The sequence below is a fragment of the Rhineura floridana genome, chromosome 9, assembly GCF_030035675.1.
Source record: "Rhineura floridana isolate rRhiFlo1 chromosome 9, rRhiFlo1.hap2, whole genome shotgun sequence".
In the NCBI taxonomy this organism is placed as follows: Eukaryota; Metazoa; Chordata; class Lepidosauria; order Squamata; family Rhineuridae; genus Rhineura; species Rhineura floridana.
Window position 1 is genome coordinate 85056968 of NC_084488.1, and position 15852 is coordinate 85072819.

Genomic DNA, 15852 nt, shown 5'->3' on the forward strand with positions numbered 1-15852 from the left:
TTATGCCAACTTACCTAGGCATAAGCCTCCGTGAAATCAATAGAACCTACTTCCAAGTAGGTATGGACAGAATTGCACTCTAAGTATTTAGAGTCACTTCCTCAAATGATATTGTGGCACCCAAATTCAGCAAAAATACTGCTCACAGAATGGTCTGTTTCCATGAGTAATGCAACATGAAGAATATAGAACAATGCAAATTCACAGCTCTGCTTAGGCTGTCAGCAGCTGAGATTCTTCATTTCAGTCATACCACTAGCATGAGTAGTCCACTCATGTAAAAAACTTTTTTAAAAAAAGGTTCGTTGCCAATGTATTGTCAAAATCGACTATGGTGAGAAAGTTTTATACACAATACTATTTAAAACCAATGAAAATGATCAACACAAAAAAAGCAGCAAGATTAGCCAGTTTCAAAGACTAGTAACGAGTATTAGATGCCAGCAACAGTCCAATCCACCAGAAAAATGTTTCACTGTCTTTCAGTTAAGTATTTCTGCTGATTTCTAGATTGGGCTGCCTGAGACTAGGGTTGCCAGGTCCGAAGCATCCCAAATCCTGAGATTTCAGAGGCGGGCCCAAGTGATGTTATGGGGCGGGCCCGAGTGATGTCATTACTTATGATACATCAAGCATCAACCACAGTTGCTTGGAACATACAATTCAAACAAAAACATTTCTCTGATGGAGCCTGGGTAGAGAACATTTAATCTAGCCTACTTGCTTCTGGCAAGAAAGGTTTAAGTGCCCTCAGGCCAGCTCAGTCACCAGAAGGCCATTGGAGGAAGAAAGGAGCCTAGTGTTGTGGAGATGTCAGATGGGAGTACTCAGAAATAAAGATGGATGCCCCTGAAGGCTAAACTTCTAAACACACTTACTAAGGGACTAAGCCCCATAGAACTCAACAGGACTTACTTCTCAGTAGATGTAGTTTGGATTGTGCTGTTGGTAAAGTTTGACTAGGGATCCTCTACAAAGACATCCATATCCAAGCAGGTTGGCAACCCCCTGCCTGGAATGCCCTGCCCTTATCTTTTAATGTGGCTGCTCCAAACTTCTTTACAGATTTGACCCTTCACTTCAGAAAGAGGTCTGAGAAATGAGTAAGAGTAAGAAGATTCTCTACCCTTTCTGTCTGCATAGATCCCCTCATCCTTCCCCTGTGCCCAGCAGAAGCTCTGGGCCGGTTTGGATGTACTGGCATCTCGTAGAGGACACCCTCCCCTTTCCTGGGTTATATGATTTGTCCTGGCCCAGAGCAGGTTTTGGGGTGGGCACCCCCAGTTACTTATTTTTTCCTATATGTTTTGGTCTGCTTTGATTTTGCATAGATGTCCTCCTCTGTGCCCTGCGCCCAGCAGAAGCTCTGGGCCAGGCAGGACGCAGTGGCATCTTGTAGAGGACACCCTCCCCTTTCCTGGGGTATATGATTTGTCCTGTCCCAGAGCAGAGTTTGGGGTGGGCACCCCCAGTTACTTATTTGTTATGATTTTATGACATCATTATGTATTTATGATAATATCAGAAGCCTGATGATTTTGATTGCATAAATGTATTGTTATTCTTGATGGGGAGAGTCCCCCGATCACAGTGATATATCATACAGGGTACCCCAACATATATTTCTGTCTACCCTATGGGCTGCTATAAACACACTTTGACAGCCAACCCAATTCCAGTGAGTAATAATTGACAGAGAGAACACACACATGGTTTGGTCTACCTTGAAAGGCAGTAGATTGGAAAGAACAATTGAAGCCACACTTCCAAATATGTGAATTCTCTTTTACCGCTACTGGGCAAGAAACAAACCAACATGCAACCAACAAGGTGCATCATCAGTGGGTTTAAGGGGGTTGAGCTGAGTGCATGGAACCAGTGTTCTTGCTTCTATGGATGCAAGGGAGTGAGGTTAAAGGAAATGAAATGCAAACAGAAAAGAAAAACAAAAGACAGTGATGATTTCCTAAATACAATACCACAAGATTCCTATAAGTAAGACAGAAAACTCAACATCCCACAACCAGTCAGGATTCATAACCAAAAACCAAAACTAAAAAAAATCTGTCAGCCAGTCAGCCAAAGTCACAGAAATCCACATGCAGCACAACCTGACCCAGAGGCTACAGTTAATGCAGAATGCTGCGGCACGACTGCTGACATGATTGAGACCCTCTCAGTACATAATACCTCTGCTCTGAAATCTGCACTGGTTGCTGATTTGCTACCAGGCCAAGATGAAGGTGTGCTTTCCATGTTACAGGTGCCACATAATACTTGTTCTGCTCTTGTAAGAAATCAGTTCTTTAGTGTCGCAGCACCTGTGCTTTGGAAATTCCTGCCTATTGACATTAGGCATACATCTTCATTGTACTGTTTTCAGCACCTGCTAAAACCATTTTTGTTTAGGCAAGCCTATCCAGGCTTGTAGAAGCTGTTATATTTTTTATCTGTTTTTAACTCGTTGGTTTTATTAATTTGAATGTTTTTAAATACCTGTCTAACTGTTTTTGCCAATAATTTTGTTTTAATTCCTTCTGTAAACCACTTTGAGATTTTGTACAAAAAAGCGGTATATAAATGTTGTAAATAAAATACATAAATAGATTTTGGAGTCACTGTGGCCGTTGGGTCTCTTTCCTCTTTTAAGAACAAAGGAATCTGCCTTATACTGCCTCAGGCCATTTGGTACCATGTAGCACAGTACTGATGACATGGACTAGCATTGGCTTTCCAGGATTCCAGGCAATACAGTAGGGCCCCACTCACACGGCAGGTTAGGGACCAGACCTCCACTGAAAAGCGAAAAGCGCCAGAAAGTGGGACATAGCGCAATCAGCTGTACAGTACAGCTAATCGCTGTCAGCTAGAGGGCAGCGGCTGGCGCTCCCTACGCTACAGCTGATTGCACACTACAGCAGTAGCACGAGGAGCTCCAGCTGCTGCACTTCAGCTAACAGCACTTGGCCCCTGAAGCTCCCTGTGCTACAGCTGATTGCTGTCAGCTGGAGCCCCCCACGCTACAGCTGATTAGCTGTAGCGCGCAATCAGCTATAGCGCAGGGAGCTCCAGCCACCACACTCCAGCTGACAGCACTTGGCCCTTGAAGCTCCCCACGCTACAGCTGATCGTGCACTGTAGTTGATGCAGATGTAAAAATACATACACCCCCTATAAATACTTTATTTTCAAACCAATTGGTCATTGCAGAACATTTTTAAAAAAATCAGTATTAGTCTCCTACGTAATAAAAACTGTGATACCTAAGTAAGCCCTGCCTAATTGCTTTAAAAACAAGATTAGAGGGGGAGAGAAAGATTTACAACACAAACACAATTCTTTGCTATGTTCACTCAAAAGTCCTATTAATTTACTGCACATTCCTAACCATGTCTACTCAAAAGTAAGTCCTATTGAATTCAATGGAGTTTACTCTGGGAATGTGGGATTAGCATTGCAGCTTTACTCCCAGAAAAGTGAGTATTGGATTGAAGCTTCATATTGGGAAGTTTTTAAAAACACTGACCTCTTGAACAAGCCAGGAAAATTTAAACTCCTAAACACTAGAGAAAAAAAACTGAAAGCTATATACTTACTCAGTGTATGAGGTTTTCAGCTATGCGGGGGGGGGGGGAACCATTTTCTGGCATGTAATGGGGTCTAGGCACTTCCTGGAGGTCAACAAATCACAACCCTGACTTCTCTTATTGGCTACAAACCTGAAAAGGAGGCATTAGAGCAGCCTGCTAGGAGCAGATTTAACAGAAGTTGTGGGGGGAGGAGGCTGACGTTTTGGTGTATATCTTGTGAACCAGACCACATAGAAACTTAATTTTAAAAAAAATTGAAGCTGAGAGTCTGGAGATTAAGGTGACTCACCCAGAGACCCAACAAGAAACCCCAAAATCTGGAGTCTCTGGGTGAAAACCAGACACTTGACAACCCTACTTGAGACATTTACCCTGTTTCAAGTACATATATCCGGAACAATGGAGATAAAACTAAATATGAAAGTTAACTCTAAAATACATTATTATTTCAAGATAAAAATATTAGTTTACACCTGAAATCACCATAGTGTAGAAGGCATTTTTGTTTACCTGAACATCACTGGCCTTCATTCTTGTTCCCTCCTTTCCAACAAAGATGTCATCTATGTCAACAAGAATGTATCTATCCAAGGACAATGTAAGCCTCTTGCCAGTCAAGAAGGAAACAGCATCTATAAATATGAGCTTGTGCAGCCAAAAATTCAAATTGTTGCCAAAAAGAACACGTTGAATCCCATCATGAAGACCCAAATCATGAACAACAATTGCATGGAGAGAACTTTTAATTATAGATTGTGGGAGGTTTTCAGGTGTTTTTACTTTTGCAAATATAACAGGTTGGTAGGCTGAATTATTTATGTGGAAAACTGTCCAGTCATTTCCCGGCAGAGGACCTTTATCAAACTTAGATGATTTAGTCATACGGAGCAGAGAAGAATGAGGATTGATGCAACAGTCTTTAACACCCACATTACCATGGATTTGAAAAGGAAAGCCTTTTAACTGAGAAGTCTGCAGAGTGTTCTCACTGCTCTTGTGGAATCCAATCATTCCTACACCATATTCTCCACAGTATTTATCTAGAAGGCCTCGATTCCAGGAATCCATATTCACATACTTAAAAATATTCTCATATATTATGAGAACATATTTGCCTTTGTTTTTATCAGTAAGCACAGGAAGGTCACCTTTCCCAGAAGCAATCTCTATATGATACTGGAATCTGCTGGATTCTAAAATCATTATTATATCTTGACCAAGTGCAGAGTACTGGCTTTCCACAAATACCAGTACCACAGGATCAGTCCTTAAGGGATCAATGGGCTTAACCATCTTCCATGGTGCTAACTTATACGACAGCAGTACTGGAAGGTCTCCACATTCCACCTCTGACGAGATCTCAGAAAGTTCATTTTCTTGTTTGTAGCCATTGTACAAATAGTATGCTGAAATAACAATGCTCACTGTACAAAAAGTGGCCAGCAATATAACTGTTCGTTGGAAATGTCTATGAAGTTTCACAATAAAAGTCATGTTGTAAGTCATGCCTTAGATAGTTTCCAAAAGCAGCAACATTTAGATTAAAGAGAGATTTTCAAATTTTATTCCAGTCCAGTTTAGTTGTTTATGTCACCATTGCAGCGTGTATACTTATCTTCAGCACAATTCACAGAAAATATATACTAAAAGAGAGGAAAGACAAAGAAAGCATTGAAGAGATTTTCACTTGTGCATTAAAGTGATAGTACTACATTCAATTAATAGCAAATCGTTTAAAAGTGAACTAAACATTCAAAAGGTAAAACAGACACAGTGGAATTTATGTATTTAAGTCAAATTCCTATAGTATAGAAAAACCATGTCAGAACAATCACAGTGCAAAATTCACAAAAATGTATGTCTTCCACACAATGGGACCTTTCGATAAAGTGCAGATTTTAAGTGTTCTAAATAAATAAGTAGTCCAGGGTTCTCAAAATGTGGTCTACAGACCACCAGTGGTCCATGGGCTTCATTCAGGTGGGCTGCAGCGTATCTGAGAAGAATGGCGGGAGCAGCAGCTGTGAACAGCAAAGTGCATTAAATATTCATATTATTTTGAATTGTATTTCTATTGCTTCTTTTATTTCTTACATTGTATTTTATTATTTATAATTGTATTTTATATTGTATTCTATGTAATTCAAATTGTAATACAATAACATACAATATATGAAATAAAGGAAGCAATAAAATACAATTAAAAGTCATACAGCATCTAGTACAGAACACTATGATTGGCAGAAAAATTATTAAGTGGTCCACCAAGACCATCAGCAATTTTCAAATGCTCTGTGGGAAAAAAGATTGGGAATCACTGAAACAGTCCATAACAAAACCCTGGTTAATACACAGGCTCAGTGCCAGTCATCAGCCAGGTCAGACACTGGCCACAGTAGCTCAGAAAGGTCCATCTATAGCCTAAGCTATCTGTGCCACTTTATTGCCCTCCTTGCTGTGTCTCTGGGCTGTCACTTAAGTCTTAAATATTAGGCAGGCGTCATCTCTGTTATGTTTTCGGCGCCTTTTGAAGACTTTCCTCTTTCAACAAGCCTTTTAAGTTGAGACCTATCCTAGTCTGCATCTGTGTTGGAATTGCTTTTTAATATTTTTTAAATATATATATATGTTTTTTAACCCTATTTTAAAGGTGCTTTAAAAGCTTTTTTTAAAAAAATGTTTTTAAAGTTGTTTTGTCTTGGTGTATTTTAGGGTATGCTTTTATGATGTTTTGGTGTGTTTTTAGTGCTTCTGTTTGCCGCCCTGGGCTCCTGCTGGGAGGAAGGGCGGGATATAAATCAAATCAAATCAATAAATAAATAAGTCTTGGGTGAATGGCACATTTGAATAAGAGACAAAGTTGGCTCCCATCTGCAGTGGCAACCTCCATTTAAATTTACCAAAGATGCAATGCACAGATTTCACAGGTCTATAGGCCAGGACACTGCATTTTGCTCAAGTTAAAATGGTGGATGGGCACCACAGATGGTGAAAAAAATGGCACGCTCCCATGTTTAAATGGCTGCCCAGGGGCCTAGTGAGGAGGGCAGTAAGTGGGCTGCTGTCCTCACCATGATGGTGGGGAAAACACACACACAGCCACATTGGATGAGGGGAGGCTTTTAATAGGATTACTGCCAAACAGCAATTATATCTGGAATTCATCGAGCACCAAACTAAATGATTAGAATGGGAAGCCAGCCCACTGAACCCTCTTCTACAAAATCTTCAGCAGGAGTGAAGTTATAAGTGAACTTGAGCAATCCATGCAAGTACAGTACTTATTGTGAAAACAACTTTGCAGTTTTTCAGTGACAGCAATTGTATCAACCTCTTCAGGTAGTCAATATCTCTACAGAAACATAAACTAGCAGTGTATTCAAGGTGAGGAAAATAAAGAGATTTCTGAATATTAAAAACAAAATTAGTTTAAAAGGAAGAAACAAAACTCTTGTAGGGACAGCTTTACGGTTCTGTGTACAGTGTTTGTATTGCAATGTGCTGTAGAGATGGAACAGAGCCATCACGAAAGAAAAGGTCACTTATCAGCGATGCTATAGCAGATTTCCTGCATCAGCAGGGGATTGAACCAGAAGACCTCTGTAGTCCTTTCCAACTCTGATTCTATACACATTTAGCTTGCTATTGTCCTTTTGCCATTTTGCTCGATTTATCTGTATTATTAATTAGATTTCTTACCCACCTTTCACCATAAGATCCCAGGGCGGGTTACCGCAATGTAAAAATACAATATTAAAATTAGTTAAAACAACGTAATCTCTAATAGTGTGTTATCGGGAAGACTACTCCTTTGCCAGTATATGCATAGGGTTGAGGTTTCTTGCTTTCTCCCTACCCCGGTATCAACAGAGTCTTTGTATGTTGAACATTAGGTCACCTACACTCACAGGTTATCAACAGCAGTCATCTAGTGCAGGCAGACAATTGAATAGAGGAGACCCCACTTAAGAATTCTTGAGTCTTGGGAGGTACCAGAAATTTTCTATTTGGGAGTCAGACTTCAGACAGCAGAACAGTCTTTACAATATATGCTATTTATTCATATCTTGCACATTACAACTAATAAAATGCAAATAAAATAAAATTCAAAGGAGAGCAGGAAGTGGGTGGTGCGGGTTTAAATCCCTTCGGCTGCCCCGCCCCCTTATGACTCTTAAGTCATATCACAGAGCCATAGTACAAAAGACATAGGAATACATGTCATGATACATCACCCATCAGATCTTGTGGATGGTTCTCCTGCTTTCTTCAACCCCCCCCTCCACTCTAGCAGAGGTGAGGGGGCCCTGAGTACTATGAAACCTGGTTTTTTATACACTTTCTTTTCTATGGGAAGGCATGTTCCCATTGTCTTTTCTCATGAATTCATTCCCACAGATTTGTCATAAACATTCTCATGGGACAGTCTTACAAACAAACAATCATCTCAACACAGGATCTTCCCAGAGATTGTTATCTTCTTCTCAGGTGACTTATGTCTGGTTATCCAGAAAGTCCTATCCAGATAACCAAATGAGGTATTTCCCTGTCTGTTCTATTATTTCTTTAATCTCAAACTTGTTGACTTGAAACACTACAAGTTGGCTGTACTCCCAGATTTCCTGGAGGGGGAGAATGGGTACATGAGCCCCTTGTCTTTTAGAACACAATACATTTTATCACATTCGGGGGGGGCAACTTCAACAACTCACTCTAGCATACTTAACTTGTATAATTACGTAGACTTATATAGGACATATAGTATTTATAAGGGCCTACCACAAGTGCTTGGACAGACTGAAATACAATAGCCTGGTTAGCTGTGGAATATTTCCATCTGCTCATCTAGAGATAATTGTGTCATCACTGCCACAGCTGCATACACACAACTACCATAGTGCTGTCCTATATACACATGGTATATAAATGTAATAAATAAAATATAGTGACTGCCATCACAGCTCTCATTCTTTCTTCTGGCCTTACAAAGCTGGTTGCACACAGCTTACAGAAATCATGGACACCAACAGGTACTTGGAACATTTTGATTGCAGCAGGAAGGCGGATATATGGCACTGGAAAAACCATAGGGTGGTAACGCTCAGAGTAACCTTATTGTTGTAGTTAATAAACATGACTCATTTAGGTTCATTCATTTCATGAATACTCTGAATCTATGAACAGGTTCATACTCTGAATAAGACTTAGTTGACTACAACCTATAAAGTTTGGGGATAGGGCAAAAGCAACATGGTCAAGAACAGCAAATGGTGAATAGTTAATGAACAATTGCCTCCTTTTTTGAGAGTGAAAAATGTGAGTTTTTTTGTAAAAACAGGATTGAAGCATTTTCTTTCCCATTCCAGGCTTCTACCATGTTGCCCTTTACACCTCAGTACCTTCTCCTTTCTATTGATCAAGTCTATTAATTTTTGTTGTTCAAATTCTTTTTCAAAATTAACTTGCCCTATCCCAGGGTCATGAAAATCAGTGAGGGATTTGCTATTTGTACCGGAGACTGTTGTATAGTCCAGAAATTCTTCATCCCTTTATTTCTTTAAAGCCCTCCATACAAACATATCACCCTATAAATCAAAGATAAGAACCTGTGGCCCTCTAGATGTTGTTGGACAACTCCCAAGCCAGCAGGGCCAATGGTTAGGGATGATGGGAAATGTACAGTCCAACAACACCTGAAGGGTCACTATAAATCTTCAGTAGACCCCATTTGCTTGGTAAAAAAAACCCCAACAACCACCCAGTAAGATCATAAGCATTTTATGGAAGTATATGTTTTCAGAACCACTCTTAACCATAAGTAACTATTTCATCAGCATGGATTTTAATTATAATGAACGTTAACCAGGGATTGTTATTAACCTGCAGTTTGAACCACAGGCAAACCCTGTGAAACAGTGAACTCTAATTAACATTAGGGATGCCTACCTACATAAGCACTAAGCATGAATAAAACCTGTGACAGACGTAGGAGGCATACTGCATACGATTCAGAAGCCTGCACTTGATCCCTCATGGTTAATGGATTAAGAGTGTTATGTGTACCGGCTTTAAGAAGACAATACTTACTGCCTTTTTAAAAACAACAGACGTTTAGACAAGCCAGAAGTTTTGCTTGATTTCAACTACACTGAGGTTTTAGGACTTCACTGCAAAAATAGTGACCAAAGGAATAACCATGTTCTGTTATATTTTAAAATATCTTCAGATGACTGCTTTCAAGAAAGCAACTACAGAAAGTTTGTAAAAAGGATAAAATACCTCCAAGACTGTGTGTCCATACTATAGCTCTTCCTACAGTTTTTGAGAGTCCCAATTTAAGTTTCTAGTCTTTATTGTTGTAGATGTAGGTTTGAAAATGTGATGGTAAAATTTACAACGCATTCCATTCCAACATTAAAATTTATCACATATGTATATACTTAATCAAAATGTTTGGAAATTATGTTTAAAATTAGTCCACATTCCTTAGTTTTTTCAGTTTTTACACAGATTCAAATCCACAACCAGTTACTGTAGATGGGTCCTGTTATCATGAGAAATGGTCACTAAAGATTTTTCAGTCCTTCATCAAACAATTATCTCTTTGTTAGTTGCAAAAAACTAAGAGAATCTTTGTCCCCAACATACCCCATCATTTACCATCCTGGCATGTTATTCACTTTGTGGCACAACAGAAATATATTTCTCAACTGCAAAACAAAGAACTGGTTTTAAATAAAATCTGCAATACTACAATTTTTTCCAGGTCAAGGCACACATATATTTAAAGCTACACTACAGAACTACATTAAACATGAAAATTGTTTATAGACAGCAGTCACAAAATATGCAATAAACATGCAAAGTAAACCAACCTTAGATGCCAATATTGACATCTAAATCTGTGATTAAAAAAGAAAATGACACTGTTGTATGGTGATGTAGGACAGGACCTTCTCTGTTGCAGCACCCCAGTTGTGGAATTCTTTGCCCTAGAATTATGCTTGCCCCCCTCATGTCAACATGCTGGTTTCAATTCAAGATGCTTTTGTTCACCCAAGCATTTCAAAACATAGGAATATAGGAAGCTGCCCTATATTGAGTCAGACCATTGGTCCATCTAGCTTAGTAATGCCTGTACTGACTAGCAGTAGCTCTCCATGGTTTCAGGCAGGAGGTCTCTCCTAACCCTACCTGGAGATGCAAGGGATTGAACCTGGAACCTTCTGTATGCAAGACAGACACTCTACCACTGAGCTGTGGCCCTTCCCTTGATTTAGAGCTGGGGTAGTCAATATGGTGCCCTCCAGATATTGTTGGACCTCAACTCCCATCATCCCTGACCACTGGCCATACTGCCTGTGGTTGATGGGAATTGGAGTCCATCAACATCGGGAGGGCATCACACTGCCTACCCCTCATTTAGGGGATGCAGATGATTTAGTGCCTAACAATTGATGTGCCTTTATGGTGTGTTATGAAAACTGGTTGAACTGAATTTTTTTTAGTTATATTCTTTACAATGTTGAATCTGTTGTGAGAATTTGCTATGTTTTATCTGATTATGTTGCACACCACCCTGAGTTATTTGAGAATGGCAGTATAGAAATGTAATTAATAAACAAATAAGTAATATTTTATTGCATATCATAGCCCGACAGGATAGGCAAGAACATGACCAAACCAAAGTTAAGCTCTTTAAGTCCTACTGATTTCAAAGGGAGAGATATTTAACAAATGCTTAATTATTACACCGAAAACAAAGGGACTGAAAAAGAGCTCTCTCTCCCCCCACCTTTCTTTTTTTTACTAGATTATGGCCTATTTTTTAAAATGGCAAAAGTATATAACACACTTTTAAGAATATGAAAAACTGTACACAGTATGTCTCATGCCCAAACATTTTTACAAATTAATATTTAGAAAGAATGGGTTAATTTCTTGTACTTAAAAGCACAATGAGTTATCCAGTAAAAGTATGCAGACATGTAGGTTTCATAGATTTTAAAAACACCAATATATACATCCAGGGGGGTATTATTTCTGTAGCTTTTTTCCAGCATACAAGTGGTATACAACTATTCATCCTCATCCACCACATGGATACCTTTCCAGCTCTGGTGTTCAAAAGGGTGCTGTGCAGGGACTTCCTCATATCCAGCTCCTAGATATGCATATACAATATTTCTCTCAAGGCTGGCAGTTCTCTGCTTGGTTGAGAAGACACTTGCAGTACTAAGTAGGGATAGACAAATGTGTCCATTCAGTTTTCAGTTTTCCATCTTACATTACGTTTCTGCATCAATTTGAATTTTCATGAAGACTTTTAAAAAATCACATCAACATTTTACTATGCATTTCTCCTAATATATACATTTCTGAATGCAATTTTGCCTAATACACAAAAATTTTGCAAGCAATTCTTCCTAATGTAATGCACTCTTGTCGTTTTCACTAATATAAAGTATCTTCATATGCTATTTTCACTAATTAATGCACACTTTCACTTAACACACACATTTTTGTATACCACGTTTTGGATGGAGAACCGCACCACAAAGTTTGGAGAAGTGCAAATTTCAAAGGACAGCTGTGTTTCACATCTTCCATTTTTCCAGGATGAAAAATTAGGTAGGTTCTAATTAAAATGTGAACTAAACCAAATCTCTTTTCTATCTCTAGTAGTAACTAAGGATCCGTGATGAAGGCCAACATCTCATTTATGCAAACAAGCAGTCCCCTTCTGAGGTAGCTTTAGTTAAGCAAGGACAACCAGCCCAAAGCAAAATGCAAATGTAGATATCCAAATGCAATCTTCTGCCCATTATATCACACTTCTGCCCACTATATCACACTACTGGGCTGGATTTTGGCTAGTCAGATCTAGAAATTGGTTAAGATCTTAACCAAGGAAAGGGTCTAAAGTTGATTGGTACCCCAGCCCTAAACATTTGCTATAGTGTAGCAGCCTGCAATACCAGGCTATTCCTGAAATATTAGTCACTTTAAGAAGAGTGTTGTGGTACTGAGATAACAGCATGCTATACAACTCAATTTTATATACTTATATGTTGATTCAGCAAGAATGGGCCTTGGCCCCACAGTCTATGGCACAAGCACTGCCCAGTCCAACACATGTTTATTCAGAAAGAAGAGCCATGGAACTCACTGGGACTTGCTTGGAATAAGTACACAGAAGACAGCAGTCTAAATCAGCCTACAGTATATTTAAGTATTTAACTGAGCTGTGGATGGACCTGTTTGAAAGGCATCATTAGATTATACTGCATTGTTTATCCTTCATTATCTCCTTTACAATCTGTTCAAGGTAATATTGATTAAAATATGCTGAAAATAGATTTGGAAATAAATTCTTTCAGGTTATTTTGTTCAATATCAAAAAGTGTCTTTAAAATTGCTATTCTGCCTTTAATATGGCATTTTGTTTACTCTTCTGTTTTCATTATAGTTTTGTTTCCAATGGTCCCAAGTCAGCCAGCATCCAAATACCAACAATATCAAGACATCAACATAATTCATCCCACTATTTTAAAATGCAGATGCTGAAATACAGTGAAATTAAGAGATAATAATCCATACTCCTCTATATTTTAGTTAATATTTATTTACTAAAATTTTCATTATGGCTATCATATATTATATTGTGGATTAAAATATCAATAAAAAGACAGTTGCACCTGCTTTCTTTGAAACCTGTTCAACATATTTTATGTTTCAAATAAATATTCCACAAACTAGACTACCAACCCATTTCTCATTCCTATATTTTAATGATGAATGCTAAAACATCAGCAACTTCCAAACAAATGCTTACCTTTTTCAACTTAAGAAAACTGCTGACATCTGAAGAGCTAAGAACTACCTTGTACATGGTTATTTGTTCACAATGCTTTCAAATTTCCATAACTAGCAATAGTATCTGTGATAATATTAAGTACACTACAATTAAAATTTTCTGTTTGATTCACACAACAAGGAAGCAGTTTTCTGTGTCCCAAAACACTAGAGGGCAACAATGTCTCACAGAAAACCTCCTAAGAATAAGACTTGCCTGGGTACCACACCAGGATAACAGATGTTAGGAGAGCTAATAAAATTTAAAAAATAAAATTATAAACTCCAAACATAATATGAAAGCGTTTTTTTATTATTTAGAAGCTTCTTTAAGTCATTGCTTAACCCGAGAAGGGTTAAAAAACAAACCCCAAATTCTTAAGCTAAGACTAATAAGGATTCATTCAGACATAGCTACTTTTGGAGAGTTATCTGGCATCCAAGAAGGCACACCAGCAGCCAAGCCTGTTGTAGCTCTGAGCTGACTCGGTGGAAGAGGGGAAGAGCTTTCTTACACATTCCAAGTTGCGCCCGCGAGCAAAATCCGCACGCGCCACATAACTTTTATTTTTTGGAGGCAGAGGGGAAATCCGGGGTCAGAGAAGTTGAGCCTCTCCTGCCTCGTATCATCTGAGAAGGGCCAACCCACCATACCTGGTCTCCCCAGCCCAGTGGTCGTCTTCATTACCTGAAGATGCACTCCAGGACCATGGTGCTTCCTCCACTCGGCTGTGACCTTCTGCGCCTCCTCGCTCGCTCGTTCTGCTTCTATCCCCCCCCTCCTTTCTTAGGCAAGGGCCGGACAGTTTTGCCTCACGGGAGGAGGCAGCTGCTTCCAACTCAGCTGACTCCCCTCAGCCGTCCCCCACCAACCACCACCTTCCCAGGGAAGAAGAGAGACAGGCAGGCAAGGTGGATATTACTTAGGAGGAGACCCTGAAGAAGCAGCTTTGCCCCTCGCAGCGGCTACTTCACCCTCCTCCAAGTGGGGAGCGGCCCAAGCTGACACACCGGCGGGAAGGAGCACCCCCCTCCCCGCTGCCCCTCTAGGAGCGACGCCGGGATGCTGCTGTAGCGACTTCCACTCGAGAACAGGGGAGGAACGCCGCTACGCAGACTGATTCTTCATTGGTCAGAAGCTTCTCTTTCTTGGACCAATCAGCGCGTTCTTGGGAGGCAGGCTGAGGAAACGGATCGGGGCTTTCAGGCAGCCCCCGGCGAGATTCCGACCTAGTCGTTGTTGGGAGCTGTAAGGTCCCATGCAGCCGGACTTTCTTTTTATTTGTTATTTTTTGCAAAGACATCTAGCGTTTCCCGCGTGCCATTAACCGGGGGGGGGGAGTAGGGGATAGACGTCCTTTGGTGCGGTGTGAGGCTCTCCAAAGATCCGATCTCACGGCACAATCCCATTGCAAGTTCGCTGGGCCCTGGGGGTTACTTCCAAGTAGATTCCGCACTTCTTGAATAAATGGGCATAGGATTGCTCAGTCAGAAGCTGTACAGTGCAATTCTGTGTATGTCTACTTATTCTCAGGTAAGTGTATATAATAGGAATGCAGCCTCAATTCTGTGAGCGAAAAAGCAGCTTCCCTCTGATATTGCGACTGCTGCCGCACTCCGTGGATTTCGAAGGAAACCCGATCTGGCCCCAGATATTAGAGAGAAGAGAAGATATCAAATCCGGGTGACCCTCCAAGAAACAAAATGCGGGAAGTGGGCTGGCAGTTGAGTGTTTTAAGTGTTTTAACTTTTCTACTGTTGTTGCTTTCTTCTTTTTTAAATGAAAATTTTTTCAGAAATTAATTTGAGAGATAGGGCCTGGATGTTTCTTTAACTAACCCAGGCTTTGACTTATGCCAAACCTCGAAGTGTCTTCCATTCCAAATCACTTTGTACCTCTTCTGTAAGAAGAAGAATTTGCTCTGTGCGTGTATTGAACTAGACAGCATGCTTCACCAGGTTGCATTACAAGTAGATAATAGATTCTTGCTGTCAGTACTTTGGTGTGAAAATGCCCACCTCTTTTAAATCCTATCCAAACCTAGAACTCTTCTGTCTACAACAGCCACCCTCACATATTTATTGTGCCTATGAGTTGGGGACCTGATGGCCATGCACCCACATGCTCATGTGCCCACTGGTAACTCCTCCCCTCATCCACTGGCAGCACATTCAGCATGAATGAGAAACCACCCAGCATGCCCTGGGTTCCCTCCTGCGAGAAAGAGCCCTGTACATATTTCTTGTTAAGGTTGGACATGTGACCATGGGGAGGTGTGGTCAGCAGCAGTGGTAGTATTTTGGGGCATGACCAGCTGGAATGATCTGGCATCCTTTGTGTGTAGTGAACATGTGAGGGAAGGCCACTGGAATACCCCATAGGTATACATTTATACACTGTCTTCAT

The 15852-nt window shown here is 40.1% G+C and overlaps 1 protein-coding gene across 4 annotated transcripts in view; it reads right to left on the reverse strand.

Annotated features, from left to right (window-relative positions):
- Window positions 1-14613, reverse strand: part of LOC133364519 (bifunctional heparan sulfate N-deacetylase/N-sulfotransferase 3) — a 127308-nt gene extending 112695 nt beyond the window's left edge. For 2 of the 4 annotated variants that reach the window (XM_061585269.1, XM_061585271.1), the window contains exons 1-3: window positions 14134-14613; window positions 11698-11825; window positions 4101-5233 (exon numbers count right to left, since the gene is read on the reverse strand). In XM_061585269.1, coding sequence (XP_061441253.1) covers window positions 4101-5096 — 996 coding nt within the window. In that variant the 5' untranslated portion in view covers window positions 5097-5233; window positions 11698-11825; window positions 14134-14613. The remainder of the gene's footprint in view (window positions 1-4100; window positions 5234-11697; window positions 11826-14133) is intronic. The other 2 variants (XM_061585270.1, XM_061585272.1) reach the window with 2 other exon arrangements.
- Between the last annotated feature and the right edge of the window lie 1239 nt (window positions 14614-15852).